This window comes from Exophiala xenobiotica, assembly GCF_000835505.1.
Source record: "Exophiala xenobiotica strain CBS 118157 unplaced genomic scaffold supercont1.1, whole genome shotgun sequence".
Classification (NCBI taxonomy): Eukaryota; Fungi; Ascomycota; class Eurotiomycetes; order Chaetothyriales; family Herpotrichiellaceae; genus Exophiala; species Exophiala xenobiotica.
Window position 1 is genome coordinate 4,967,331 of NW_013562494.1, and position 27,966 is coordinate 4,995,296.

The 27,966-nt window shown below is 51.3% G+C and overlaps 13 protein-coding genes across 13 annotated transcripts; 6 read left to right on the plus strand and 7 right to left on the minus strand.

The window, feature by feature from the left end:
• Nucleotides 1–128: 128 nt before the first annotated feature.
• Nucleotides 129–2,323, minus strand: PV05_01945 (uncharacterized protein; the record flags this gene model as incomplete). The annotated part of the gene is made up of 9 exons (XM_013467004.1): nucleotides 129–512; nucleotides 570–647; nucleotides 701–935; nucleotides 1,033–1,416; nucleotides 1,468–1,675; nucleotides 1,729–1,782; nucleotides 1,835–1,874; nucleotides 1,923–1,993; nucleotides 2,063–2,323. 9 exons carry the CDS (start codon nucleotides 2,321–2,323, stop codon nucleotides 290–292), a joined length of 1,554 nt encoding a protein of 517 aa, XP_013322458.1. The 3' UTR covers nucleotides 129–289.
• Nucleotides 2,324–2,521: 198 nt separating this feature from the next.
• PV05_01946 (uncharacterized protein) lies at nucleotides 2,522–6,200 on the minus strand. Its single transcript, XM_013467005.1, has 2 exons — nucleotides 5,497–6,200; nucleotides 2,522–5,446 (listed from the first exon to the last, which is right to left on the minus strand). The coding sequence occupies exons 1-2, from the start codon at nucleotides 5,558–5,560 to the stop codon at nucleotides 3,453–3,455; spliced, it is 2,058 nt and encodes a 685-aa protein (XP_013322459.1). The 5' UTR covers nucleotides 5,561–6,200; the 3' UTR covers nucleotides 2,522–3,452.
• PV05_01947 (uncharacterized protein) lies at nucleotides 2,853–3,330 on the plus strand (the record flags this gene model as incomplete). The annotated part of the gene is made up of 2 exons (XM_013467006.1): nucleotides 2,853–3,105; nucleotides 3,155–3,330. 2 exons carry the CDS (start codon nucleotides 2,853–2,855, stop codon nucleotides 3,328–3,330), a joined length of 429 nt encoding a protein of 142 aa, XP_013322460.1.
• PV05_01948 (uncharacterized protein) lies at nucleotides 5,919–7,886 on the plus strand (the record flags this gene model as incomplete). The annotated part of the gene is made up of 7 exons (XM_013467007.1): nucleotides 5,919–5,954; nucleotides 6,020–6,262; nucleotides 6,318–7,136; nucleotides 7,184–7,321; nucleotides 7,373–7,515; nucleotides 7,575–7,717; nucleotides 7,768–7,886. 7 exons carry the CDS (start codon nucleotides 5,919–5,921, stop codon nucleotides 7,884–7,886), a joined length of 1,641 nt encoding a protein of 546 aa, XP_013322461.1.
• On the minus strand, nucleotides 6,757–9,482 carry PV05_01949 (uncharacterized protein). The gene is made up of 2 exons (XM_013467008.1): nucleotides 7,397–9,482; nucleotides 6,757–7,349 (listed from the first exon to the last, which is right to left on the minus strand). Exon 1 carries the CDS (start codon nucleotides 9,336–9,338, stop codon nucleotides 7,911–7,913), a length of 1,428 nt encoding a protein of 475 aa, XP_013322462.1. The 5' UTR covers nucleotides 9,339–9,482; the 3' UTR covers nucleotides 6,757–7,349; nucleotides 7,397–7,910.
• Nucleotides 9,483–9,828: 346 nt separating this feature from the next.
• On the plus strand, nucleotides 9,829–10,428 carry PV05_01950 (uncharacterized protein; the record flags this gene model as incomplete). The annotated part of the gene is made up of 1 exon (XM_013467009.1): nucleotides 9,829–10,428. The coding sequence occupies one exon, from the start codon at nucleotides 9,829–9,831 to the stop codon at nucleotides 10,426–10,428; it is 600 nt and encodes a 199-aa protein (XP_013322463.1).
• A 128-nt stretch (nucleotides 10,429–10,556) lies between these two features.
• On the plus strand, nucleotides 10,557–12,474 carry PV05_01951 (uncharacterized protein; the record flags this gene model as incomplete). The annotated part of the gene is made up of 2 exons (XM_013467010.1): nucleotides 10,557–10,753; nucleotides 10,800–12,474. The coding sequence occupies 2 exons, from the start codon at nucleotides 10,557–10,559 to the stop codon at nucleotides 12,472–12,474; spliced, it is 1,872 nt and encodes a 623-aa protein (XP_013322464.1).
• A 311-nt stretch (nucleotides 12,475–12,785) lies between these two features.
• PV05_01952 (uncharacterized protein) lies at nucleotides 12,786–14,089 on the minus strand (the record flags this gene model as incomplete). The annotated part of the gene is made up of 6 exons (XM_013467011.1): nucleotides 12,786–13,048; nucleotides 13,116–13,404; nucleotides 13,474–13,555; nucleotides 13,642–13,856; nucleotides 13,918–13,988; nucleotides 14,056–14,089. The coding sequence occupies 6 exons, from the start codon at nucleotides 14,087–14,089 to the stop codon at nucleotides 12,786–12,788; spliced, it is 954 nt and encodes a 317-aa protein (XP_013322465.1).
• A 582-nt stretch (nucleotides 14,090–14,671) lies between these two features.
• Nucleotides 14,672–15,803, plus strand: PV05_01953 (uncharacterized protein; the record flags this gene model as incomplete). Its single annotated transcript, XM_013467012.1, has 2 exons — nucleotides 14,672–14,700; nucleotides 14,750–15,803. The coding sequence occupies 2 exons, from the start codon at nucleotides 14,672–14,674 to the stop codon at nucleotides 15,801–15,803; spliced, it is 1,083 nt and encodes a 360-aa protein (XP_013322466.1).
• Nucleotides 15,804–17,296: 1,493 nt separating this feature from the next.
• On the minus strand, nucleotides 17,297–18,462 carry PV05_01954 (uncharacterized protein). Its single transcript, XM_013467013.1, has one exon. The coding sequence runs from the start codon at nucleotides 17,956–17,958 to the stop codon at nucleotides 17,455–17,457; it is 504 nt and encodes a 167-aa protein (XP_013322467.1). The 5' UTR covers nucleotides 17,959–18,462; the 3' UTR covers nucleotides 17,297–17,454.
• A 566-nt stretch (nucleotides 18,463–19,028) lies between these two features.
• On the minus strand, nucleotides 19,029–23,867 carry PV05_01955 (uncharacterized protein). Its single transcript, XM_013467014.1, has one exon. The coding sequence runs from the start codon at nucleotides 23,661–23,663 to the stop codon at nucleotides 19,188–19,190; it is 4,476 nt and encodes a 1,491-aa protein (XP_013322468.1). The 5' UTR covers nucleotides 23,664–23,867; the 3' UTR covers nucleotides 19,029–19,187.
• Nucleotides 23,868–24,991: 1,124 nt separating this feature from the next.
• On the minus strand, nucleotides 24,992–25,873 carry PV05_01956 (uncharacterized protein; the record flags this gene model as incomplete). The annotated part of the gene is made up of 2 exons (XM_013467015.1): nucleotides 24,992–25,491; nucleotides 25,585–25,873. The coding sequence occupies 2 exons, from the start codon at nucleotides 25,871–25,873 to the stop codon at nucleotides 24,992–24,994; spliced, it is 789 nt and encodes a 262-aa protein (XP_013322469.1).
• An 841-nt stretch (nucleotides 25,874–26,714) lies between these two features.
• PV05_01957 (succinate dehydrogenase [ubiquinone] iron-sulfur subunit, mitochondrial) lies at nucleotides 26,715–27,954 on the plus strand. The gene is made up of 3 exons (XM_013467016.1): nucleotides 26,715–27,251; nucleotides 27,305–27,456; nucleotides 27,506–27,954. The coding sequence occupies exons 1-3, from the start codon at nucleotides 26,834–26,836 to the stop codon at nucleotides 27,827–27,829; spliced, it is 894 nt and encodes a 297-aa protein (XP_013322470.1). The 5' UTR covers nucleotides 26,715–26,833; the 3' UTR covers nucleotides 27,830–27,954.
• Nucleotides 27,955–27,966: the final 12 nt, after the last annotated feature.

Below are 27,966 nucleotides of genomic sequence, written 5' to 3' on the forward strand. Positions count from 1 at the left end.
CACGTAAAGTGTTCTGGATGTCGCCTGAACAGGGGACCTTTCTGCACGCAAATTGGCTTCGCTGTGTTTAGGAATGGCATCCTAACGCCAAATTACACGATTTACCTATGAGACCGTAGTAGTCGACAGTTCCATCAAAAATCAACCACCCACGACATGGCAGGTCCTTCCGTCTCTGCTTTTACGACAACATGATTTTGAACATGTAGGCCACCTCTGATATCGGCTGCCAATCTTGAACACCAGGTGTACATGACACTGCAGTTTCACACTGTCACAACTTCGCACTTCAATAGATGTACCTGAACTTTTCCAGTGTTCCCTGCGTCATTGCAGCCTCATGACCTTGCGCCTGCTCCTTCTCGTCCAGTTTCCTGTTCTCGCGCTTAAGAATGGTCCTGAAGACAAGCGTCGTGGCAATAGCGCAGACAATTGCAATGCCTTCGACGGTACAAGCCATCCAGTAGCGAGGAGATTGATCGTCCGGGTATATGTAGCTAGCGATGATGTTGCTGTCGAAATCTGTTAGCTTTACGGTGTTTCCTCTGTTTGCAGATGACAGAACTTACCCAAGCTGAGAAAGCATGTTTACCAGAGCAATGGCCGCAGCACGCTTTGGTGCCGGTCGCGGAATGCAATTGGAAATCCTGACACTGATCAGTCTGACGATCTTAATAGTCCAAAGCCATCCACAACTCACCAAGCCAGATTGCAATCAAATGCAATGTACACCGAGCAAGTCACCAAGAAGAGCGAGAAGTATCGAGCTCCAGTGCTGAGCGTGCTTGCCAGGATAATCAGCCCTACGAGAGTCACGCAAAGTGAGCCGATCATATGCCATGTGCGTTCCTTCTTGATATCCGCGTGATGGCAGCCGTAGACGCTGGTGCAGAAGGCCAGCAGATAGGGCGGGACAATCAAGGCGTATGTCACCTCTGTATGTCGAGTCAGCTATCGTCTTGCGATGGACCAAGAAGTTGTCAATGGCACTAATAAATAGACGAGGAACAAGGGCACTGCAGAAGCACTTACTTCGCGAGAATCCTAGTGTGCCAACCACGGTGGGATAGAAGACAACGATGCCAGCACCGACGGTCAAGAAAATGTGGTTCCAGACCAGGAACCAGGTCTTGTAGTCTTTGACAGCCATCAAGAAACCCTGCCATACATCAACGTTGTTAGATTGCGCATCGTCAGCTTCCCCGACATCGTCGATCAAGCGCCATATCGCGATGGCTCGCTCCTCGCCTTTCAGCCATCTGGTGTTATGAGGATAGTTGGGGAGCAGAAAGACTCCGCAAGCGGCAAAGCCCACCGTCATACATGCTTCGATAATGAAGAGCCAGCGCCACGATTCGAGTCCATGGACACCATCCAGGTCTTGAGTCACTCCCAAAGCGATAAGACTTCCAAAAGCTGCAAGCAATGATTAGTCGTGGCGTTCTTTCTGGGTCGAGGAACACCTACCGTTGCTAAGCATGTTTCCGCCAAAGAGTATTGCACATCTCATTGCCATCTCTTTACGAGTGTACCAGCTTGAGATCAAGAACACGGCGCCGGGGAAGAACACCGCCTCCACGATACCAAGAAAGAAACGAACAACAACCAAGCTTTTGTATCCTTGCACTGCTGCAGTGCAGCCAGAAACCACACCCCAGACAGCCATCCAGAAAGGCTAGCAAATTTAGCACATTGAAACAAGGCGATCGCAGCTCGGAGCGAACTGACCAAGTAGAGGGATGGCTTCGACTTGGACAACATCAAGTTGGAAGGCACTTGAAACTTTGCGGGCAGTAAGCAGTTGCACACTTGTTTCAACCACGAGGAGACCCACGAGACAGTATCCGACATATAGGATGGAGAGACATGTTGCGCTTTGGACACATTAGCAACAGCCCTTCGATAAGGAGGTCAACACTCACAATTCAGTACTACTAAGGTTCAGATCCTTCTGGATGCCCACGATCTTAGCAAAACCCAGGGCATTTCGGTCCTGCAGTAGGCATCCGGTGTGTCAGTCCAACAGTCACATACTGAGAAGTTACAGGCGTGCCTAACATACAATGTAATTGAGAATGTAGAAGGCAAGCAAAGTAGGGAACAGGATAAAGTCGAGCTTCGACTTGACCTTTTTCTCGATCGCAGCACGCCTCTCTGGAGATATATGTGCGATTGCCGCTGCCAGCTCTGGTTCGACGCCGCGCGGTGCCCAAGCAGCATCAACTTCAGATCCATGTATGCTTGAGTGTTGAAGGCCAGCTGATTTGCTGTGGGCGTCAGTGGTTGGTTCCACAGGGGCCTCGATTTTGCCTTCTGTAGACATCTTGCGTCTTCAAAGAATCAAAGAATAATAGTGTCGGCTAGGTTCCTGAAACGCGCAAGCGGTAGGCAGCGGGAGATATCAAGATATATCGTTCCTGGTCTTGATGAATCTTCCGCATGACACCCTCGGCATTACGGCCATGAAGACTGAGGTCTGCAAAGAGAGGCTGCAAGATGGCTGATGAGAAGCAATCTCGACCTCTCTAGTTAGAGCTTATCAGCATGTCTACCAAAGCACCTTTCCGTTGTGGGTCCATTATGGGCCCATCACGGCCCATGAACGTCCAGTGATATTGGTGTCTGTGCTGAAAATCCGGGGGACCGACCGGTATTTCGGTATTCTGACTACTGTAGAAGCGATCTCGATACTAGTATGTATGCATGCACGGTAGTGCTCCAACCAGATGCACCGAGGTCCATTGATAAGAAGCGCGGTTTTGTCGGATCACAGCTCGCCAGAGGCACCGCCGAATCTCAGCAGCAAGCTACCACTCTATACACACCAACCATCCCGATCTTGGCGAGACAAAATGTCCTTACGACTGCTGAATCCTCCGAGTGTTGCTCCTAGTGGGCCCTTCTCACATGGTCTCGTTATTCCTGCCGGGCACGACATTATCGTCACTGCCGGTCAGATAGGGACAATTGATCCCCAAGGGACGATACCGGACTCTTATGAAGAGCAGGTTGTTGCCGCCATCAACAATCTTAAGGACGTGCTGGCTGAAGCTGGAGCCACTCCAAAAGACATCGTGAAGTTGACCTATTACATCGTCGACTATGGTGAGTGTCAACGATTCCCCGACAGAAATGGAGATACTGATCACAGCAGACATTTCAATTCGTCCAGTGCACATCAATGCATTGCTGAACTTCTTGGATGGCCACCAGCCAGGGACGGCCTTGATAGGTGTGGCAAAGTTGGGCAACCCTAAACTCAAGTTTGAGATCGAAGCAATTGCGGCACTGAAGTTTGCGACGGGGCCTCAGGCAGCCGATCTCGCTTGAGGATTCGCTCCTTAGCACACTTGGTGGCCAGATGCGGCAACTCCTGATGCGATGCGGAGAGAAGGCAGGCCGGCATTGGGATAACATCCGTAGCATCGACCATAGAAGACATTGACATGACATTAAAAGCCTTCGAATCGAAAAACCCCAAAGCTGTCGTCCAGACATATATTGGCAAGAGGATCACTCCAATACAGAGACTGCCAGTCGTCCAAATGAGTCTGCCACCGATTCTCCTCTAGATTCATGTTAGTAGTGCTCAGGTCGGCAAACGACGGCGGTTGAACCCATCCCATCTCCTCAAGCTGATACTGAGGCTGGTCTGAACGAGCAGGCTGGACGGTATTGCTGGCGATCACCTCCCTGGGTGACACCGTTGATATTGTTGAAGCCTCATCAAGGGAAAAGGTCTCAGCAGCCGCAATTGGCTTCTGACCATTAGCTGACGTGCCGTAAACTTGCTTGTTTCCGTTATTGCTTGTCTGAAAAAGCCGCAGAATCGAGGCTGCAAACAGCCAGTATCGTGCCAGCTTGCGCAGGGACTGCAACCCAGACTCGAATTTGTCCTTCGCACGCAGAGCAAGGATGGAATTTTGGCATTTGAGCTCCTGATTGATTTGCAGCATTGCAGTGAAGACCGCACTTGGTGCCCAAAACCAGCAACAACGAAGCGCTGCATATGAACGTAGTTGTTGGAAAATCCGTATGATGTTGGAAGCAGCATCTGCACAAATCTCGGCATCTGTCTCCCTTCCGACAGAGTGACTGGAACCTTCGCCAGCCAGTTGTGGCCTGTGGAACTGTATGAGCACCATGTTGTACGTAAGGTGGAGCAAGGATGGTAGTGGGCTGTAGTCTGTTGTGGCCGGCGTGGGTAGTTCTCGCATTCCGGGAGGTAAATCGCCAAACCATTCAGCCAGTGCATCGTCAACCTTTTGGAGAGAATCTTTCCTACTCACTCCGGACCGTTTGGCTCTCAAGGAGAAATGGGATCGCACGAGATCTGAAACAATGGCACATAATCGCGCGTGCTCCATGACGAAGCTTTTCTGGTCCTGGCTGGCTGACGCATCAAAGTCTTCCGCACGCAAAGATGGCACGTCACAGTCATCTAGGTTTATGTGCTGTGGCCGACCGTAACAGAGGGATACAAGACAGTCGAGCTGGATCAAGCACCACCAGATCTTCCGCCAGATACACTTGTCGTTCTCGGGCATCTTGCTCGACCCGACATCACGGTGCATGCCCAGTCCTATGGCTGTTCGTGCGGCAACACCAATCCACCACCAGGCGTTTGCGCAGATATCGTCTCCGCCATCGGAGAACCATGTGAGAAGGAGAGCAGCTTGCACTACGTGCATTCTGTCCTCCTCATACCTACCGTCAATTAAGGCTTTCGCTCGTCGAAAGAAAGCAGCCTTCAAGTCTTGGTTGTTTTTGAAAGTAGTCGTCACATGGCTACCAGCTAAGCAAATAGCCTGCAGCAAAAGAATAGAAGGGGCTGAATTGGAGTCGTGATAATCTTTCATGAATTTGTCCTTGTCAATGATTGGAAGCCCTGTATGTATGTGATTGAAGTAGTCTTCAATCAAAACATCCGAGACATGCGCGGGCGGAAGGACAAACGCATCCTTCGGTATGAGATTGGGCGTAGCAGGGGCCTGCGAATTTCGGAAGACACGTGGGACATAGATATTGGAACAGGGGTAGTGGTAGACATGCTGATCGGCAGACCTTTGCCGTGTAAGATAGTGCAGGTTGGATAGCTCGCTGCCGACATAGATTGACCTGGCCTTGATAGGGTTGCCCTGGAGATCCTGGCTGAAGAAGTCGACGAGATGTTGTTTGGCTAATTCTGCTTCTTTGGTGGCAGGTTCGGCGGCTACAGTGTCGAAAACGTCCTCGTCTTCCTCATGATGCTCATCATCCGGTACAGGATTGTCTGTCCTGGTCTTTTCCAATGGCCTAGGCGGAGCTTTACCTATTTTGGGCGTGCGCTTCTTCCGTTCGGCAACAACACATCCGACCTGGGCTGATTTGCAATTGCTGCAAGGAAACCCATTCGTGGCTCCATCACATTTGACCTTACGAGCATGACAGTCCGCGCAAGCTCTCTCTTTGGGACGTTAGTCTTCAATTGAGGAGGAACCAGAGTCGCACACTCACTGACAGGCCGAAGGTATGGATGACGCCCCGCGACCGGTGACTGCAAGTCTGCAGAGTGATCCATTGGGAGGGAGGGTGATTGCCGGCGTTTCGGAAGCTGCGCAATGTGAAATATATATAATAATGAAAGGTGCTGTGTATGTCGCCGATTCGTCGAAGTGTTGAGGCGGACAAAGCCGTTTGCGGTGGTATCCACCTGTTGTGCGGAAAACCGGCACGGACGCTCAAGATACCAGAAGAAGTCGTCAAGGAAGAAGTTGAAATACTTGGAGACGGATGTCACCGTCAACGGGTGAGTTGTCTTGCTGCTGGTCGAGACCAATGTGGCTTAGGTAATTCGCAGAGCATTATATTAGCCCGAATAGTCCTTCAGCCAGTCCGGCGCACACAGCGACCAACCCTTGTAAGCCCGGCTTTTGACCATGGGATCCAGTTCTGAATGGAAGGCTATAGCAGAGGTAAGACCATCCATGACGTGTAGTGTGAAGTACTCGAAGGAGGTCGCTGAGTCCAAGTTCCATAGAGATCGCAGGAAGCTCTGAATGCAAAGATACCTCAGGCATGGCGACTACCTCGGTATCTTCTTGAGACGACCGAGAAAGATGTGACGGGGGTGCCTGCTTCAAGTGGCATTTTGTCTGAGAAGGAACTCACAATCACATTGTGCGATGCGACAGAGATCATCCAGAACATTCAAGCCGGTACGTGGACCGCGGAAGAAGTTTGTCTTGCCTTCTGCAAGCGGGCAGCCATCGCGCAACAACTGGTGAGAATCCTCGATCATTCAACTCCCAGCGAAATTTGTGGGTTGACGGCGACAGGTGAATTGCTTGACAGAGATTTGCTTCGACGAGGCACTGCAACTGGCCAGAGAGCTAGACCAATATTTCAAAGCCACTGGTAAATTGAAAGGACCCCTTCATGGGCTTCCAGTCAGCATAAAGGACCACATCAATATAGCAGGTCTTCGGTCCACCATTGGATATTGTTGTTGGGCTGACAACATCCCGAAAGAAGATGCTGTGTTTGTCAAAGCGCTCAAAGGAGCAGGCGCCATTCTTTTTGTGAAGACAACCATGCCTGTCACAGGGATGGCCATAGAAACGGTCAGCCAACTCTGGGGCCGTACGAAGAATGGGTATAACCGAGCTTTGGTGTCGGGTGGCAGTTCAGGTGGCGAGGGAGCTCTGGTGGGAATGTATGGGTCTCCAATGGGCATAGGGACTGATATCGCTGGGTCGATTCGTGTACCATGCGCCTTTAACGGGCTCTACGGTATCCGGCCGTCGACTCGACGCTTGAGTTATGACGGAATCACATCAAACGTCAAAGGTGGTCGAAGTATTCCAGCAGCGATAGGACCTATGTGCCACTCCATACGAGACACTGAATTGATCTGTCAAGTTGTGACCAAAGCAGAACCATGGAAAGAGGATCCCGGCGTGGTGCAGAAAGCGTGGACGTCTAGGCCTGACATTCCGAGGAGACTGAGCATCGGTGTCATGGAATTTGACGGAGTCGTCATGCCACACCCGCCAATTCTGAGGGGTTTGCGAGATGCTGTCGAGAAATTGAAGTCTGCAGGCCATGATGTTATCGCATTCGAGCCATACCAGCATCAGCGAGCATGGGACATCGCCGTAAGTAGTGCACACCTATTGTCTCCCAAACTAACGCTTCCGCACAGTATCCTCTGTACTATGCGACCGGTGGGAAAGAGATGCAGACTCTGCTCGATGCGACTGGAGAGCCCTGGCCGCCGGCGGCAGCCAAATTGAGCGCAAACCCTGAACTGCGCGAATTGCCGGCCAGGGAGTTGTACCACGTATGTTGTGCTGATTCCATGGCGGAATCTGTGCTGACTGAGGAGGTGTAGCTATTCAACGAGCAGGACACTTACAAGAAGGAGTACTTAAGGCACTGGAACGACACATCCAAGTTGACGTCCTCAGGCAGACCAATTGACGCACTTTTGTGCCCGATCAATCCTTGCGCAAGCTATCCACACGACTTCCTAACGTAAGTCCTTAGCCTCTCGTGACCGCGAGAGCCCGGAGACATGCTCACGTAGACTTCAGATGGTGGGGATATGCAGCTCAATGGAATCTTCTCGACTATCCAGGAGTTATCGTGCCGGTCGGCTTCGTTGACAAGAACAAGGACTTGAAGGATGAGAGCTATAAGCCTGTCAATGACAACGACAAGGTCCATCATGAGCTCTGTAAGTCTCCTTCTTGTATGCGTAAAGTTGACTCCTGACTGTTGCAACAGATGATCCTGAATTGTGGCATAATGCACCAATTTCCTTGCAGCTGGTTGGGCGTCAATTTGAAGACGAAAACTTACTTGCCGTGAGCGCAGTCGTGGATGAGGTTATTAACAGGAGATGAAACGACCGCAGATGTTGTTGAAGTTCAAGTTTCATTGTTAATGGGGGTGTCTGGCAAGAAGTCACCGGCAATCCGTTCGACCTTTCTCTTCACTTGAAGGTCAGCCACTTGTTCGTCTTCAACCTTCTTGACAATGAGATGATTTGCGTCTTTCTCTTCGAGTACCACGCCACCGCCCTTTGCTGTTGCCACCAGCTCGTCACTCGCTTTGGTTCGCTGTCCAGTTTCTTTATTCCAAACCCAGCCCTCCTTCAGCCACATCCAAGTAAGCCAAGCGCGTAGTTCTTTATCCAACGGAACCACTCGTTTCCATTCTGGCTCGAAGTTTCCAGAGTCCCCAGCACCTTCACCATTCCAGCTGGTCGCCACTCCTCTCAGTTTATCGCGGCAAAACATCCTCCAGCTGTCGTGAGAGTAAGGGCCCAAGCCAGGCAAATGAGATATCTCCCACGCAACTCTCCCATCATCATCCTCAACGACTTCGTCACCGCCAAGATCTTTTCCATCACCTTTAATGGGATAATGGAGTTTCCTGTAACGCTTTCCAAGTTCAGGAGGTTTTTCGATCCAAACTTTAGCCATAGCGACACATTTTCTCGCACGCTGATTCTGGAAGCCAAGACCGTATATGATTGAAGTGATATCGCTGACTTCTGCGTTGGCGAGATCCAATGGAGTGGGGTAGCGAGACATGAGTTGATAGAATATCGGCATTGCGCGTTCGCCTGGAGTTTTGTTTAGGAAGATCGTGGCTATAAGAAGACGAAAGGGGTCATGAGCAAGTCTTTCTTGCATCAAACCAAAGGTCTTGTGTGACAACGGGGGAAACGGCAGCGTTGACAGAAATGTTGGTCGATGCTTGTGTGGATGAGGGAAGTAGGGTGATTTTGTAGGCTTGCGGGTTTTCTTCGACTTGATCTTTACTGCTTGTACTTTTGAAGACGAGGCCGAAAATGGCTTTGTAAATGGATCCGGTCCTATGTCATTTGGTACATCCGTCAGGTCCGAGTCAGACGAGAGGTCATCGTCGATGTTGACACCATAATAGATCCGTGGACGAGGCGGCGCTGGTGTTGCTGGTGGTGAGGCAAGCATAGAAGTCCCTACCTCGTCGTCCTCCAAAGCGGAGGCATTGTTAACAGCTTGGGAAATATGGCTTGCTGGCTGGCCGTCGTTGGACTGCTCTTCTTTCGACTCAAGCTCCTCAAAATGGCGGGATACGTAAGTGACTTTCCGCCGCTTGTTCACTGCCTTCTTCCTTCCTTTTCGAGTAGGTGGCTTTGGTGAAGAAGCTTCATTGTCGACGACCATGCCCAGGTCACCGACCGACACTGTTGACAAACTTCGTACTGGAAATGGCGAAGTAGGTGGTGACAGGAAGGCATCTTGAGTTGAAAGAGGAGGTCGAGTTTCAGGGGCTGCTGATGAGGTCATCGACGGCGTCGTCGCCATCGCGTCGGACAACTTTCATTAGGTGGATGGGAACCGATAAACAAACAAGCAATTCCTTCTCTTCGAGATGTTGTTCCCTGTCGACAACATTTTGCAGTAGATGCGTTTTGCATTCACTGCGAACTTCCGGCTCGGATGAGGCTGTGATTCAATTGGGTTGACCATGTTGTGCTCAACAAGCCGAAGACGAACATTAGTCCATAACCCTTCACCCTTGTCCCAGAATCCGGGGAAAAGAGCCAATCACATCGGCCACGACCAAGCGAGACAAAACAATTTCAATTGCAATCTAACAATGTTGGGCACGTAGGACAGATTTCTCAAGCATGCTGATGGGCACCAAAGCTCCCTATCTTAAACTACCTAGGTACTTGATCTTATGGGTGAACTTGTCACGAGCAGCTGACACAGGAATATTTCCGTCTCCCTACGAACCCTCAATTTCCTTCATATCGATGCCTCAGTGACGCTTCGCCGCGGTCCCAGACTCATGGACGAAGAAACTCCGGAAGCGCTCAAGGCGGCCAGGTCAGCAACTGTTCGTCGCAAACCTGTGCCTCCACCCCAGCAAGCTCAGCTGCCAAGCAGGAAGGGGAACCTCCTCGATCAATGGAAGTGTCTCTCCCGGCGTACTCGCATTATCATAATCGCAGTTGCCCTAGCCATCATTGTCCTGATTATTGGCCTCGCAGCAGGGCTTTCCACTCGAAAGCACACCCAGAACCTTCCCCTCCCTTCCGGACATGGCGGTCCTTACAATGGTGACCTGACGTACTACGCACCCGGATTGGGCGCATGCGGACTCACTTCTACCGACAGCGACAAGATTGTCTCGATATCACATATTGTGTTCGATGCAGTGAGCACTGGAAGCGATCCGAACCAAAATCCGTTGTGCGGGAAAAAGATAAGAGCAAGGAGAGACAACAAGAGCGTAGACCTCACAGTGGTCGATCGGTGCACCGGCTGCCAGCCTACTGATCTCGATGTCACCATTGACACATTTGCCATGCTAGCAGACGTGGATTCAGGTAGAGTGGATGTGGTGTGGAATTGGCTCGAGGATGTACCTGCATCAGCACAAGGTTGATCGTGGCCTCCGGGAAAACCCTTGAAAATATCACATCAGTCAAGTGGCCGAGGGGAGCACAAGGATCAAGACTCACCAGGTGGGAAGAAGACCATCTGGGCGCGTTGCGTCGAGTGTTTTCTGCGATTATGAACAATCCAAACATCCTCGCTTCTTGTTGTACCGAAAGCCAGAGAGCGGAGATAGTTGCTAGTGCGGACATCTGCGTCTGCGGATCGGCCATATCTACAAGAATATTGGGGCTCGGAAGCACTCGACTTCTCGAGAAACGCAGGCCGAGATCAAGCTGCAAAATGTCGATTGTTGCATTAGCAGAAGGTTACCAGTATGTACGGTTATGTTGCGAAGGACCTATGTACTGACTCCATCAGGTCGAGCGTCACCCTCGACGTCCTCCACGATGTCGCCGCAAGAAATAATATACAAATCAAATCCAAGACGGATGAAGACGCCTACCTCCTTGTCCTCCAGTCGGCGGACATGACTGCGGAAAATGTAAATAATCTACCCGACTACGTCGACCCACGGCTTGCACCTGTTCCGACAAAAGGAGGAAGGGGTTTCTGGAAACCTAAAAACAACAGTCACAATGCATGGAGCCATCAAGCACAACTGATTGCTGAGAAGCCAGTTACAGATGTGCTCAAAGGACGCAAGATTGTCATCAAGGATAACATGTCAGTAGCTGGCCTGCCGTATACTTGTGGAACGTTTCCTCAGCTTGTGTCCAAGGATGGCAAATATCCCATAGCGACAATTGATGCCACCATCACAAGACGTCTTTTAGAAGCTGGCTCTACCATTGTGGGTACTTCGACGTGCGAGAACTATTCCTTGACACCCATGTCGTACACGTCCGCAAACGGACCGGTACATAATCCGTGGCTGCGGGACCACAACACCGGTGGGAGCACCAGTGGAGGGGCTTGTCTGCTTAGCCTGGGCAAAGCTCGCGCCGCTAGTGTACCTGGCCTTGACGAAGCAGGCGATGATGTTGATCTAGCGATGGGCGGTGATCAAGCTGGAAGCATACGACTACCTTCGGCGTATTGTGGCATCTACGGTCTAAAACCTACCCATGGGCTTGTTCCCTATACTGGCATCGCAGGACTCCATCCAATGATTGACTATGCTGGACCGATGGCTCGCAAGCTCGAAGACATAGCCACCTTGCTGACAGTCGTTGCCGGTTATGACGGACTTGATCCTCGAATGACCCCCGAGTCGCCCCTCCGGCAGAACGTGATCGACTATGCTACTCATCTGTCTTCTGCCGAAAGTCCTGGCAAAGGTCTCAAAGTGGGCATCATCAAGGAATCTCTCACATCGCCTGGAACTCAGGCAGAAGTTGCCGAGGTAGTGAAAGCTGCCGCTACAGAGCATTTTGAAGCAAGTGGAGCCACCGTGTCTGAGGTATCAGTACCAATGCACCTCCTCGGACCGGCCATATGGACGGCAGCGACAAGAACGTATATGGCAAGCTTAGCAATTGGTGGCAAGACGCCGGATATACTCAACCACAGCATCCCACACCTCTCACTGAGGTGGCCACCAGACCAGGAAATGTACGACCTTTTGACGGTCGCCAACCCTGCAGTGGTCAATATACTGTTTTGTGAAACTTTCTTGAAGGACAAATTCGGTCCGGAGGTGCAGGCCAAAGCTCATCGCCACGTCTTCGAGCTCAGAGCAGCATACGACAACGCTTTGGAAGAGTTTGACGTGCTCGTTACACCTACAACGCCTACTGTTGCTCCACCGCATCCTGACGTGCGGCCTGAAGCTGAAGGGGGAAGTACAGTGATGGACAAGATCAAGTTGGCGGTCGGTGCGACGAACAATACGGCGCCGTTCAATGCTTCGGGTCATCCTGCTCTCAATGTCCCTTGCGGATGGGCAAAGTCGCGGACAGGCAAGGGCTGGCTGCCTGTGGGGATGCAAGTCATTGGTAAACGATGGGATGACCTTGGTGTCCTGAAGGCCGCCAAAGCTTTTGAGATGGGTGGTGGTGGCTTAGGCTCTTGGCCTGGCCAGAACCCCACCTGATGCCTCGAGGCAGTTCTGTCGAATCTGGCACAGGCTCTTGATTTTGGGCTATGTCCCGATTGCTTCAGCAAACCTCTTGGATATACGTCGAGAAGGAAATGCCACGGAGCGAAGCAATGATGCCTGGGAGCGATCCTCAAGGCCATGAAGTCGGACTCGACGATGTGACCCGATTCGGAGGTAGGCTTTTCCTGCCTCTTTTTCGGTAAAAGAGCTTTCGACAAGATCAATATAAAAGACAGGAATTATTGAACAAAATCATTGATGAAATCCAAGCACTGATTGGACACTTCCCCGAGAGATATGCATCACTATGGCTTTCCCGCCCAAACTCTGGCAAGAAACTCCTCTATCTGAGTGAACTTGTATTCTGGCAAAAGCCGGTTGAACTCGTCTGAGATGGTCCAAGCGCCCTGCGCACCACTGAGGAGCGTCCCGACGAGAACCGTCCTCGCCATATTTTCGGCTTGTTCCCTGCCAACACTTGGATGGCTCGTCTCCAACGTCCATGATGACTTGAGATTCCCGCGTTCGAGGTCTTCAATCTTGACATGGTCGACGGTAAACGGGCAACCTACACACTCTCATGTCAGCAAACTTCCATCTGTTGTTGTCGTCGTCGGGTGGTTATTAAGGCACACCTCGAACTCTCTCCCCAATCTCGAGGATCTGTGAGACGGTGACTTTATTGCCACACATACCACCGATAACGGGCCACTCGCCGTCGTATTCGACCGCTCTAGCAACAACTGCAGCAAGATCTTGGGCAGTAGTCCAAGTCATGATGCTGTCGTGACCGTCAACCACAATTGCACGCCGGTTCTGGAAGTCGATCATGGTGTTCAGCGGGGTGACGTATTTGGCCGTCTTGAATGGAAATGCCAAATAGTCCAAGAACAGTCCCGGTTGGAAGAGAGTGTATCCGAGAACCTGAGCAGCCCGGGGGATCAGACTGGCCTGTCAAACATCGAGGAAATGCAGGATGATGCTAGGCCTGACCTTTCCATTCTCGTTCACCTTCTTCAGATACTCTCTGACCTCTTCCTTTCCCGCCCACCACGGCATGCCTGCCATTCCGGCACTTTTGGACTGGTTAGACAAAAAACGGCCATGATGGGCCGTTTTGCGGGCTCTGCATCACCTGGACTGGGCAACTACTGTACCTACCTTCCCCATTCACTTGGTGCAAATCGTTTCACCCCAGCGATAATGGCGGCGTCTATCAGGGTCTTCTGGGCGTTACTTCCCGGATCTTTCATAACCTGGATGAAAGACAGGACGGTGTGGATTCCCTGCAGGGCTTCGACCAGATCGCTCTTGTCGTCATAGGATACAGTACGCCAGGAAAGAGCTGGCATGCTATCTCCCATGGACGAAGACTTCTGGACACTCATCAGTTTTGTGATCCGTGAAGTAAACATATATCTCGACTTGGCCCCTCACGGTCCTAGACAGGATAGTTATCTCGTGCTTCTTCGCAGCTAATAAAGCGTCGATCATTTCTCGGGCGACTTCTGTGATGCATAAGTCAGCATGAGTGTTTTACTGGTACTTTTCGAGGTCCTGAGTGAGTGTCATTACCTCCGGAGCCACCAGCGACTGCAATCTTCACCATCGTGGGTTCTTAGGAAGTTTTTTTGGCCCCCTGTTATGCAGAGGCCGGCTGTGACCTGTGTGTCTATGACCATTTTAGACTGTTCTCCAGTCCTTATATACTCGTACATGACCATTCGATACCCCAACAGCAATGCCACGCACAGCATGATACAGGGCTAGCTCGCTTGCCGTTCGACCAATAGGGAATGACTTTCGATCCCCGAAGGTTCCTAGTGACTCGACCACAGGAATGATCTTGTATATCAACACATTCTCCGGTATTTCGTACGACTGCATCCTGCATGTAAGTGACTGCCGGAAACCCTTTGACCGTTCGGCCAGGCAAGATCACGAAGTCGGTCAAGATTCCACGTAAACGGTTTCGGCGTCGGACAAGTCCCCGTCGTGATTCTTCACTATTTACTCCGTACATGCTGCAGGCAGTGTAAGATATGCGTGCGTCTCCAGGAACCAACCCAGCTCCATTCCCGAGGCCCAACGTCCCGAAGCTGCGATCCTCTTGCGATGGCTGTGGAACGGCAAAAGTCAAATGCAATCGTGGTCAACCCGGATGCGCTCGCTGCGTGGCGCTCGGCCAGACATGCGTGTATGGGCGGTCGCGCAAGTCTGGTAAACCAGCCCGGAAGAGGCCTGGTGCCTGGTTCGACGGAAGTACCAGCTTGTCCTACGAGAATCGTGCGACATGGACGACCGAGAGTAGTGATAACCATACCCCTATGGGGTTTGGACAGCCTAGTGAGCCCCAAATCACCAACGAACCTGCGCAGCTTGCTTTCCCGGACATGGCGACCGACATCCTACCAATGCCTTCAGACATGCACACGACGATGAACATGGATGCGCAGAACCGGGCAGGCTCGGCTCTTCTCATGCCGCTGTCCTTCGATGAGTGGCCTCAGCTCGACATATTCGGTACAGGTCTAGAAATTCCTTGTGTTCCGAAGGCTTCTGCCCCAGACGTTCGGCTCTCGGCTTCTGTCTTTCCACCACCCGTCAGCTTCAACACCACGTCGACAAGCTCCAACAGTCACAAGTCGCACAGTTGCCCACGGGAGTCGTACGAGATCCTAGCAGACTTGATCTGTCCCGGTCCTTCTCTTCACGCGCCAGCAGCAAATGCGGATACTGTCTCGGCGCAATTGGACCACGTGCTGCATTTCAACCGAAATGCCATTGACCGTCTTAGCCGGCTTCTCAAATGCCCCTGTGCCGTATCCGGGCATCGTGTCATGGTCCATGCTTCCATCATTTCCCGCATACTGATTTGGTATCAGCAGGCGGCCGGGTGGACCAGCGACAGCTCGTGGGGCTCTTGGACCTCAGCATCGACTGATCCATCGACATGTCGCAATATTTCTCCGTCCTCGCCTTTGCCAGCGATGGCGGCCGGATCAGGAGCGACGAGCCTACTGACGCTTACCCAATCTACTGGGTTCGCTGTCGCACAGGTGCCTGTTTCAGTGGGGAGCTTCAGCGTCGAGGACCAGAATTTGCAGGCCGCCTTCAGGGACCAATTGGTCTTGAACGAACTTAAGAAGGCAGCAAAGCTGATCGACCTCTTTACTTCCCAGGACTCCGCGGATGCTTGTGTTAGTGGCGTGGCTAGCTTGTGCTCGTATCTAGGGGCGTGGCTCCGAAGTGAGCATTCGAAGATGGTTCGAGTCTTGAGGCCGAGGCTTGGGAGCGCGCTGGCGGAGGACCTTGGTTCTTGATCAGCGCGGCTATGCCTCTGTTCCAGATGGTTGTACGTTGATTGTAAGAGTTGGCAATCCTTCAATCCTTTGCGATTACAGGTGCATTCTCTTTGTATGCTTGCCACCCACTTGCCGTCTCAAAAGTCGACCGCGTTGTCCATGTTGCTGGGTCGTACGAGTACCTAGGTACATATGGTAGTTGTAGGATGGTGCGAGATCCAGCAATCCTTCCTCCTAGGCTTGTAAATACGCACTTGGACATTTCCAGGCCGGTAGCCATACCATGCCCACATGCCAGTCGTTTGCCCACTGCCCGCCGCCACAAATCCTGTACTCGTACGAGGACCGGCAAGCCACGTTTTTCATGGCTCGAGACACGAGACAGAAGCAATTATTGGCCTGAACCCACAGCGGACGGTCCCACCGAAATCCGGACAAGCTTCTCCTAAATCGAGGCCCGAATGCTTACTGCGGACAAGCATTTCTGCACCGTCTCCACTTATCGACCTATCGGAAGTCCAAGCTGCCCTGCTCCTTCGAGAGATGACTTCTCCGTTCTCTAGGAGCGCCTGTATGACCCCAAAAACCCGTGCTCCAAGCGACACAGGCCGTGCTAGCCTACCTCCAAGCTGCATGGTGGCCGCGTCAGCGTCAGTGTGCAGAGTGGTCGTCGCAAGCCACCGGCCAGAATGCAATGCCGCATGAAACTAAACTAAGTCCTCCTACAACTTTGCCCCTACCTTGGATTGGCTCCAGCCTCACACCACTCACCACCTCGACCATTCTCTCTGCTCCTTCGTGAATCCGGTCTCGTCTCCGTCACCGCACCCACCACCTGTTTATTGAACACGCGAAGCTCGAACACAATTGTGATCCAGTTAGTTACACAACAACGGCACCGGCCACAATATCAACATCAACCAGTCCTCCACACAACCATGGACGCCCGTACCGAGAATCAACAAGACACGCAAACCACCACTCAACCCGAGCACGGTGCTGAGACTGTCGTGTCCCAACAACCTGTGAGTTGATTATGCCATCACAAGCCTACCCCCGGTCCACCCTCGTCATCATAGATGCACATACAGAGTATGAGATTCACCATTCTCTCTTGTAGACCGCTCCCATGTCGATGGACCCTTCTCAAACATCTACCAAAGTCGGCCTTCGTGGTGGCGGCGAGGGCGAGGATATTTGTTGTGGACTGTAAGTCCGCTCCGTGGTCTTAGCTGACTTCCCCTTCACCTGAAGCAACCTGCTGACCGTCACCCAGGTGCGCCGGCTTCCTATGCTTCGAATGCTGCAAGGACTGTTGTTAGTCAGTGCCGAACTGTCAGTAACAGATAAGAGGGGTTGATAGGAAGAATCGCTTCGATACCATGCAAAATAAACGTGGACGCGGGCTGGTGAGCTGGCGAGGAACTCTCGCTGGACGAATGCTGCTAGCCGTCCAAGAGTAACTTGAGTACGCGGATCAGCTTCTGTGGTATAGAGAAAGACATGGATCGCCGAAGACCAGACACGGTCTGCTCAAATATGTTCATTCTGGCCTGCACTAAACGCTGCCCATTGGTGATGCGCTGGGGTATAAAATAACTTCTCTTTCAAACTCCTTCCATCTTATTAATAGACATCCATTTCAGTGAAAGTGACAACATCCCCGATATCAGCCGATAGACGTAGTAGAATTGTTATTCTTGTACACTCCACCGTGAACAGCTGCGGTGATGCCAACGGCAATGCCAACCATAGCACCAATAATAACCAGAGCGAGCAATATCTTCACCAAAAGCCGTTGTCGTGGAGGCAACTGCTTCAACCATCCACACCCTCGTTGCTTGGGCTTTGTCATGCACTGGCTTTGTCTCTGCTGTTTCTGCCAGAACTTGAGTCCTGCCGAGGGAGCAGCTTTCTGAGCATCTCGCTTCTCTTGTGTGACTGTTGGAGAGAGGTTGATCGTGCCGGCTTCGAGGTCTTGCAGTGTGACTTGAGGCAGTGGTTTGCTGGCGACCTCGAAGGACGGTCTTGGAGAATCGTGATTGTACAAGTAGAAGGGTGAGGCGATTTTGGCGTTGACACACGGATCGTATTCGGACTTGGTTTGTTCATTTGAAGGAGGCTTCCGTTGATCGAGTTCGGTGGCCTCGAAGGCGGTGGTGTCCGCGACCATTTTGCTTTCCACGTTCGTGGTCTTAAATGTTGGTTGGAGATGCAGAATGGGGATGCAACGTCGTTAGAAATACGTCTCTGAGCAGACGGACGTGGTGATCAAAGGAGACTCCAGTGATTGCCAGATGGGCAAATGGTAATTTCAGCTATGAGTCCATCTTGAGAGTGAGGATTGAAACTGGTCAACAATGTCTCGGGATGACTGAGGGCCTGGTGGTATGATTGTGTGCTTCAGCAATGAGGCTGGGTGAAGAGTTGGCGGACAGTTACGGAGTACTGGGTTGTGAGTGCGATGGCGTCTAAGAGGATCTGGGGCAGGCACCCAGCAGGAGTCTGTCAGTACCAAACGATGTGACTTGGCAAACAGGGCAGTGGCGGGAACGGCAGCAAGTTAACGCGTCACAAAAAGCCACAGAATGCAGGGAAGCTATGCTTCAATCTAGCAGAGATGATGGGAAATAAAAGGTACCATGTCTCGTGCGAGGGCCCCAGAGTCAGACGCCCCGTTGGAAGAGGTGATCGAGGCGCAATCAAACCTGGCCAGACCTTTTGATGAAGCTCGACCGGGGTTGTTGAAATGTCAACGTGATCATCGACGGACGCGCCCATCACCGGTGCTGGCCTGGGGCCGCTAAAAGGGAACTGGTTAAAGGGTTGGGGCACCCTTCCGGGCTAATGCACGCCTACGGAGATCTAAACACGCCTGTCTTTGACTCTTGCGAGGATGACGACCGTCCCAAGCCCACTCGCAAATACTGTAATTGAGATGGCTGACGACCTTTAGGTAGTCACAGTCCTGCTACTTCGCTTCCATCGTTTCCGCATGAAGCCACATTCGAGCTTGAATGGCACTGATCCAGCACAACCTTCCATAGTTGAGCTGTCAAGAACTGTTGCACGGCATGCAAACGTTTCCGGCTGGGAGCTTCTTCCAGTAGCGGTGGTTTTGCCTCTGTGGATCGAGCGTTTGATTTTGTTCCTGACTTGTCCCGGAATGGGAACATACCCTGCACAACCCCAGCAGGTTCAGCTGCCTACTCCTCAAACCAATTATGGGCCTTGGAGAGCCGTGTGTCAAACACAAACAGTTGGAATTGACCAATCATTTACGAAGCCAGATTCAGTACTCTGGATCATTATAGCTTTCTTATCCAAGAGCAGCAGAATACCCTGATGAATGCTCAGAGGGAGAGGCATACTGTGATGGACCTTCAACCTGTCAACGATGAACTATGACTCTCGGAAGAAATCCTCCCGCACGATCCGACTCTTATCACACATGCCCCGGAAAATCCCATTTGCCTCGAATAGATTGATAGGCGTGTCGAGCTCGGCTATGCGACCTTGATCCATGACACAAATTCGGTCGTAATTGATGATGGTTTTGAGTCGGTGAGCAATGCAAAGTACGGTCTTGCCTGCGAACCCGGTCCTCATTGTCCGTTGGATCTTTTCGTCCGTTTCGAAGTCAACTGAGGATGTGGCTTCATCACAGACAATAATCTTCGAGTTTCGAACAAGTGCCCGGGCCAAAGCCATCAACTGTCGCTGGCCAAGAGAAAAGTTCAAGCCCTCTTCTTCTACTTGGCTGTCAAGGTGTATGCGGCTGGGTCCGCCGCTTTGAGCATTGACGTTGGAGCTCGATGTAAGAGCAGTCTCTGCAGTGTGAGGACGACCATCCTTCTCATTCGTCATTTCTCCGCCCACGAGGTCAGCCTTGCGCAGTGCGGCCCACAAGTCAAGGTCGGAATGTTCGCTGAAGGGATCTAGATTTGACCGAATGGTGCCTCGGAAAAGGGTGGGATCTTGAGGAATGATAGATAGTCGTGACCGTAGATCGGACAGGCCAACAGTCGAGATATCAATATCGTCAATGTTGACCTGACCGCTTGACAGCTCCGTCAACCGAAACAGGGCAGACATAATAGATGACTTGCCTGCACCGGTCCGACCTACGATGCCCATTCTTTCTCCGCCTTTGACATGGAAATCCAAGCCCTTTAACACGAGCGGCAGTTCTGGCCGATATCTCATTTCGACTTTGTTGAATGTAATCGCGCCAGCCTGAGGCCATGAGTCTGGTACATCTCGAAGCTTCAATGGTGCCTCTTGCTCCAGCTCCGAGCCGTAGTAATGGAGTCGCTCGGTAGCATTCATATTGTTCTCAACTTCGGCCAATTGTCGCACTGTAAATTGAATCATCTGAACAATAGCCAAAATGTAGGACAAAACCAGGCCAGCTATGCTAGGATTAACGTTAAATCGATCAGTCACCACCAAAATGCCAGTCACAAAAACAAGCACATTTCCAATTGCGTCCAGTCGTGTAGAGAGCCATCGCTGATTGGCAAATGTCAAGTAATATGCAGAATCCATGTCGTCAATCGCTTCGCGAATTCGCGAAGTGAAATACTTTTGTAGACCGTATGCCCGGATAGATGCCACGCCAGAAATAGACTCGGAAAATCGTGCAAAAACCGTAGATCTTAGAACAGCCTCGTGTCTTTTGATCTCTCGTGCCGATGCCCGGTAATAGCTTGAAGCAAACAAAAATAGTAGAAATAACGGTCCCAAGGCGACCGCGAAATAATGGAAGTAGGCAATGATCAGCGCAAAAACCGAAGTGATCATGGCCAGCGTCAGGAAATACATTCTCATGGCGTCCGTGAGATTGTTGTCCATGGAGTCGACATCTTTTGAGAATCGATTAGTAATGCGCCCTAGCGGTGTCGTATCGAAGAATGACATGGGAGCACGCAGTACACGTGTCATGGCCTTCTGCAGCAGAACCTTGCTGGCATTGGTGCCACTGGTCGACAAGATGGTTGCGAAGGTGAATAGGAGCAGTGCCTGAGAAAGACCGAGCCCAGCGTAAACGCCAATGTACGCTCCTTCAGAAAACCCAAATTTGTCACTCGTCCACCAACTAAGCCAAAGGCTGGTGACAATATTAGACCCTTGAGACAAGATCAGAGCAATCACGATCAGCGGCCACAATATCGGGGATCCCGATGCATTAATGTACGCTTTCCAGACACCCCAGCTGACGGATTTCACGGCCTTCTCTTCTACCTGCATCAGAGCTTTGCCCTTTTTCTTCTTTTCGGGCTTCTTCTCCTTCTCGTCTTCATCTGCGGGTTTTGTGGCATGGATCTCTTCTTGGGCTGTGGTGGCCATCAATTTCTGAAAGTCGACGCTGTGGGCCATCAGGTTATCAAAAGTATCGATAGCCTGGATATGGCCGTCCTCCATCCAGATGATACGATCACACCTAGACAGAACGTGAAGTTGATGAGTGGCGAGAATCCGACATTTATCCTTCATGAGACCACAGATCGCTTCGTCCATGATGTGACGACCAACGTGAGCATCAACCGCCGACAGCGGGTCATCCATGAGGACGATATCGGCGTCAAAGTATATGGCTCGAGCGATATTCAACCGCTGTTTCTGGCCGCCGGAGAGAGTGATACCACGCTCACCAATTTCAGTTTGATCACCGGCCGGAAGAATATCCAGATCAGGCCTTAGAGCACAGGCGTCGATTACTTCTCGGTACCACTTGGACTTGTATGGCTTTCCAAAGAGAATGTTGTCTTTGAGTGTGGCGTTTTGAATCCAGGCGTATTGTGGACAAAAGGCTCGCGACGAGGCCATCTTGACTTTGCCGTCCGTCTTCCGCATGTCTCCTGCGAGTGCAGCGAGTAACGAAGTCTTGCCGGAACCCACTGTTCCGATGACGGCGAGCAATTCGTTTCTGCCAACGGTAAAGTCCAAGTTATGCAGCTTGAACGGTTCGATTTGTGTGGTCTCGCTAGCAATGTCCTCGTCAGAAGCAGAGGGCGACTTCTTGTTCTTCTTCGCCACCTTGGCTGCCTTCTTCTCGGCCTTCTTCCTCTCCTTTTTAGCTTTCTTCGCTGCCATGAGTTGGCCTCTAGTCTGGAAAGCCCCTGTCCGTTCCTTATCTTGGGTGGCTGTGCGTTCCCAGGTAAAAGAAGCATGGTCGACTTCAATCGCGCTCTCCATGTTTTCGTCCCAGGTCACCTCATCCGTCTGTTCTTCGGAAAGCAAAAATTCCTGGATACGTTGAAGAGAGTTCTGCGCATCGGTCACTTGACCTAATACCAACGGTAGCAAATTGAGTGGCATGCGCAGTGAATTGAAAAGAGCAAGTGAGGAGAACACTCGCGCTGGATTCAAGCCATGGTCAGTGAGCGAATATGTGATGAAGGAGAGCATTGATGCGAAGACCGGCATAGACATGGCAACCGCATTGATCGCATTTCGGATCGATAGCAAGATCTGGATGGCACGAATTTCTCTCTTTCGAAGTTCTTTGAGACGATTGAGGAAGCTCGTTTCCCATCCAAAAAACTTGACGAATCGCACAGAGCCCAATATTTCTTGAGTGAGCATCACACGCTGATCCGTCACTTTGTTGATCTTTTTTCGTCTCATCAGAAGAGCTTTGATGGCCTTGGTCAAGAGAGGCAGCATGATAATAAGCAAGGCATACCCTGCGAGGGCGCTGTAACCAATGTTCACGCATAGCACGACCAGGACAATAATGACCTGGATTGGCGCAGTCCACATGATATGGAATAGACCTGAGGCTTGATCAACCCGGTAGGTATCAACACTCATCAAGTTGACAATCTTTCCGTTGTTCCACCCAGTACCATCTCCAGAGACACCGGTCGTCCTGTCCGGAGTCACTTTAGCTCCACCTTTCGGGTGTAGTCGTCTCGAAAGCGCACGAGCAAGGAGTGGGCGATCTTTGGTTTTCTCGGTCTCCGCGGATTGCTCACGCTCCGCTGTGTTGATTCCGTTTGAAGTCTCCTCATCTTGTAAGGCTTTGCCGCCGGCCTTCGCTCGCCCTGAAATGACCAGAGACTTTTCGAAGATAGCATTGATCAAAACAGCCCTGCACTCTCCTCCAACCATCATGCCACGATAGATGAAGTGATTGGTGGACATTGACTGACACATCTGCATGAATGTGATACCAAGTACGAGACCTATACCACGGCCAATGTTTGGGGCTGGCTGACCCGTTTTTTGAGCGACCCATGCGTCTGAGGCGAATTGGATGAGGTAGCGCGTTGTGAAAGGAGAGAAGACCTGGAATAATGCCGAAAACAAGGCACATACTCCACCAAGGAGGAACTCGCCCCGAAAAGTGTCGAAAAGTGCCCATAACAACGGATTCCGCTCCCCTCGAGCAACCCGCCTTTTGAAGGAGGCCATGAGCAGATCGATCATCGTAGCCGAACTTCGGTCAGGATTGACAAGCCAGATATCGTTTAGCTCGATTGGGCGCTTGTACCCCGTAGTCATGAGGGGATTCATCCATTGGAAAGTCAACATGCTGAGAAAGCTGGCGTTGTACTCCCGACAAACTGCCCGCTCTTCCGGCACAGGCGGGGCAGTTCCACGAAATGGGTTTATTCTGTGATGCCATGGTGCTTTCTTTGGTTCCCTAGACTTGACGTGAACAGCGGCACTGGCCTCAGTGGCTGTCGTGGCTATGGACTCGATCTTTTCAAGACGTGTACTATCCTCGCTCTTCCCGCGGCCTATCCTTCTCAGGTCGCTCGGGACCTCCAGAAACTGGGAGGGCTCATCTTTCTTCTCCAATTCCTGCTCTTCGACATTGTCCTGGGCGAGAGCGCGGTTGAGGTCTTCGCCCTCGTCTCGGCGCGCCATTGAGCTTGAGTTCTGGTTCTACTGCGAGGCTGGTGGGTAATGAGGGAACGCGGTGTCGGTCGAGGAATCCATACTACTGACAACGGCGAGGAAGAGGATGGGTGGATATGGAATATGTATGAGTCTTCGACTGCAAGGCGATCGGAATGGAATGCAGCCGGCAGTGGCCTGGGCTGGGATCAGGCGCATACATCCTCGGGATACTGTCGTAATAGAAAAAGTACAATGGTGTTCTACGGCAAAGCGGCACACCGAAGGCGATTGACACGGCTCCACGACGCCCCCCACAAGTGGGATGAAGACTGCCATTGCCGGTGCCTCGATTGGCCGGAGCAGGCACCCAACAGGGGTGATGAGGGCATATTTTCAGCTTAGCGACCATCTTGCGAGCGTCCCAACGCCCGGCCCTCTGCAAAATCTTGCGTGACAGAAGCTTGATGCACCAACTTTGCCCCTAGGAGCCCCTAGTCGGGTTTAACTGGAGTTAAGCTTAGCAATCATCTCAACGGCACCACAATAATCCACGACTACGGTACGATTCTTTGCTATCGCTGGTGGAGAGAACAAGTCTTCGTGCTCCCTCCGCAGAAATCTGTATACTCAGTGCCCACCAGCATTTGACCAAGATCTCTTCAAAACTCCCGAAAGGTCTGCTTGGATCTCTGTTCGCTGCCTACGTTCTCACTTGACGAAGGGACCAAAGTAACACGACCTTCAAGTGCTGTCTGTCCCGTCACTTGTTACTAGTAACTGGTGACTCCTGTCCCTCGAGTAATAACAAGAAGACTCATCTGACAGGCTTCCAAGTACTACGGACATAAGGCAGGACGGCCATTACAAACCCGACCACTAACCCCACATTTCTATGTTTGTTCTTCCGTTCGTTCGGCACATGAAGCACTGAATGCAAGTTTCGCTTAAAGGGTCTCTACTGGAATGGCGGAGGGCGGTGAATCCATTCATCATTTTGGGAAACCGATTTACCCCAGGGAATGCGCTTCAGTGGTTACTTTCCGGTCCTTTGGTCAATTGACGGACTTCAGTCGACACCTCGGGCCCGACCTTGACACTCCAGCCCACAGAGGTTTATTTGTGGCAAAAGGACTTTTCTGACCCGAGGAAGTGCATATGCAGACTTCGGGTGCCTACTCTTAACCCCTGTCTAGTTCATTCAGTTCTCATTGGACTTGGAGTGACCGGGACCCGATGTTCAGTCACAGTAGATTCCATCCATAACACATGTCTCAATATTGCAGAAATGCAGTAAGAAGAAGATGACTATGTGTTCTGTAAGGAACATTGCAAGCGAGCTCGAGCAATTCCGCGCCTCATAGGTCAGTGGACGCAGCAACATCCTTGACAAGGTCAGCAGTTCTCCTCAGTTCATTGATCTTTGCATCGATTCCCTTCCAACTGTCCGGGCCAAGGATGACTCTAAGGATGTTTTCCTTCTGGATGAGCTCACCAGCTTCTCCTTGCCCGGTTCCAGCCTCGAACATGACCTTTGCAGCCTTGTCTGGATCGCCCCTTGCAACTCGGGGCAGGCTTTCGATTTGAGCCAGCCTTCTAGCCACGACGTGGTCTCCTGCATATTCTTCGGAAGGCTCGATATGCTTCCCTGAAGCAGTGGATCCAAAATCGGTTCGGAAAGCACCAGGCTCAATGATGAGCACTTGTATTCCAAACGCCGCTACTTCGGCTCTGCAAGCTTCAGAGATCGCTTCCAGTGCGAACTTGCTGGCAGCATAAACACCACAAGCGTGACTGGCGACCAAACCCTGGGTGCTCGACACATTCATGATGACACCTGACCTGCGCTTTCTCATCCCTGGTAAGACTGCTTGCATTATCCTCAGAGGACCCAGAAAATTTGTTTGCATCTGCAAGACCACTTCTGCGTCGGGGAGATCTTCCAACGCACCGAGCACACAAAACCCAGCATTGTTAACCAGTACGTCGATGTGCTCGAAAAAAGACTCTGCTTGTCGCATAATGTTCTTGATCTCATGCTCTGGTTGTGTCGCATCCAGCGCCAACCACTTGCCGCCTTGACTCTCTACTTCGGAAACTAGCTCTGGTATTCGGGATGGGTTTCGAGAAGTGCCGATTACCCTGTGTCCCTGCGAGAGGACGTAACGGGTCAACGCGAGTCCAAGTCCAGAACTGGATCCTGTGATCAACCAAACGGGCTTGCCGAACTCTTCTGACATGGTTTCTGGTAGGTTGCGGTACTATTATAGCAAAAGTTGCGTGCTGATAGTCAAAGAGTCTGATGGAACTTGCAATCAGCTTTGGAGGTGAGTAAACTATCGATCATGCTTCAGATATATACTGTTTCGTCGCCATCGCCCTGTGGTGGCTTGGAACCGTGTCTATTGATATTCCTCAATACCCCGGATATTAGAACCTTTGTCCGGATGACAAGTCGACAATCTCACGAGCGTAGTGTATGATCTGTACGGAGTATTCTGTGAGAATCAATTGATTTGATTGTTTTCGCTCTCGAGTCCTCATTTCTTGAAGCGACTGTCTAACCAATGCGACCTGCTGACTTGCCGAGGTCAAATTGCACGACGGAAATAACAATTCGACGGAGTACCAGGGAGCTATCATTAGCTTGGTAAACGACAGCACGATACTTCATGCCTTCTAGGCTCTCTACAGTCTGATTCAATTCCAGCTCTGTTGTGAGAGGCCGGTATCCTGCAAGGTACACAGACTCCATCAAACACCTTCCTTGTGTGCGCACATTGACGGCTGTTCTCATAAGAGGGGCATCGGTGATAGAACCTGATTCTTAGACGACAAAGATTTTCGCATGGCCGTCAGACGCGAATGAAGTCACGACGGTCGCGGTAAATACTTGTGTAGATAGATGGCATTTTCTTCAGTATCAAGATGCAGATAGCACCATTGTGAAGCGTGCGAAAAGCAGTCGGGACTCGGAAGTCGATCGGAAGAGTTCAAGAGCCTTTGGCTTGGCACAATCTAGGATTATTTGCGGCTGCGTTGATTGGCTCCGAAGTTGAGCAGAGGTCATTGACTGATTGCCACTTGCTCTTGCTCGCCTTCATCTTCAATACACGCTCTCCGATCACCACTTCTCTCCACTCCCTTCCTTCCAGTTGTCAATCTCGAGAGAGGCCATCAAATACAAGGGTCTATTCGCCATGGCCGCTCTTCGCGCAGCTTCGCGCCTGGTCGCGCCTTCTCGGTCGGCTTTCCGACCTTCCATTGCTGCGAGATCCTATGCCACAGTTACCGAGAGCTCAGTCTACGATACGTCTGCCAGCCGACCCCCTACGTCTGCTTCTCAGACCACCACCGTGGAGGAGCCGACTCCTAGCAAAGATGCAAAGATCAAGACTTTCCAGATCTACCGATGGAACCCAGACGAACCAACCTCAAAGCCTCGGATGCAGACATACACACTGGATTTGAACAAAACAGGGCCGATGATGCTGGACGCCTTGATCAGAATCAAGAACGAGGTTGATCCGACGCTTACCTTCCGACGGAGCTGTCGAGAGGGTATCTGCGGTAGCTGCGCCATGAACATCGATGGAGTCAACACGCTTGCTTGTCTTTGTAAGAGCTTGTAACTTGGCTGAAACGGGGCAACAGGCTGACAAGCATGATAGGCAGAATCCCTACCGACACAGCAAAGGAGTCTAGAATCTATCCCTTGCCTCACACCTACGTGGTCAAGGACCTGGTGCCGGACTTGACCCAGTTTTACAAGCAGTACAAATCTATCAAACCCTACTTGCAAAGAGACACAAAGACATCAGATGTACGTGCTAAGACACTCGTTCTATGGAGATTTAGCTAATGGATCTTAGGGCAAGGAATACAGACAATCGCGAGAAGACAGAAAGAAATTGGACGGTCTTTACGAATGCATTCTCTGCGCATGCTGCTCCACTTCGTGCCCATCATACTGGTGGAACAGCGATCAATACCTTGGACCTGCCATCCTTCTGCAATCATACCGATGGCTCGCCGATTCCCGTGATCAGCGAACGGCGGAACGAAAGGAAGCTTTGGACAACAGCATGAGCTTGTACAGGTGTCACACTATTTTGAATTGCTCAAGGACGTGCCCGAAGGGTTTGAATCCGGCAAAAGCTATTGCAGAAATCAAGAAGATGATGGCTACTTCGTAGTCCAAGCAGGCTGGTTTGAGCTAGGATACGCTGGACAATACGAGTCCAGGAGCGCTTCATTGATGTTTGAGTTAGGCACCCCAGGGAATCCCGTTGTTGTATACAATACATATGTTGATGACTGATCGTGGCATGCT

Excerpts from the sequence above, each read along its gene's own strand:
- PV05_01957 (XM_013467016.1), top strand. The coding sequence starts at position 26,834 with ATGGCCGCTCTTCGCGCAGCTTCGCGCCTGGTCGCGCCTTCTCGGTCG. Across the intron at positions 27,252-27,304 it reads CAACACGCTTGCTTGTCTTT|GCAGAATCCCTACCGACACA; the intron begins GTAAGAGCTTGT and ends CAAGCATGATAG. Across the intron at positions 27,457-27,505 it reads GAGACACAAAGACATCAGAT|GGCAAGGAATACAGACAATC; the intron begins GTACGTGCTAAG and ends AATGGATCTTAG.
- PV05_01954 (XM_013467013.1), bottom strand. The coding sequence starts at position 17,958 with ATGGTCGCGGACACCACCGCCTTCGAGGCCACCGAACTCGATCAACGG.
- PV05_01949 (XM_013467008.1), bottom strand. The coding sequence starts at position 9,338 with ATGGCGACGACGCCGTCGATGACCTCATCAGCAGCCCCTGAAACTCGA.
- PV05_01946 (XM_013467005.1), bottom strand. The coding sequence starts at position 5,560 with ATGGATCACTCTGCAGACTTGCAGTCACCGGTCGCGGGGCGTCATCCA. Across the intron at positions 5,447-5,496 it reads TCCATACCTTCGGCCTGTCA|AGAGAGCTTGCGCGGACTGT; the intron begins GTGAGTGTGCGA and ends AACGTCCCAAAG.
- PV05_01955 (XM_013467014.1), bottom strand. The coding sequence starts at position 23,663 with ATGGCGCGCCGAGACGAGGGCGAAGACCTCAACCGCGCTCTCGCCCAG.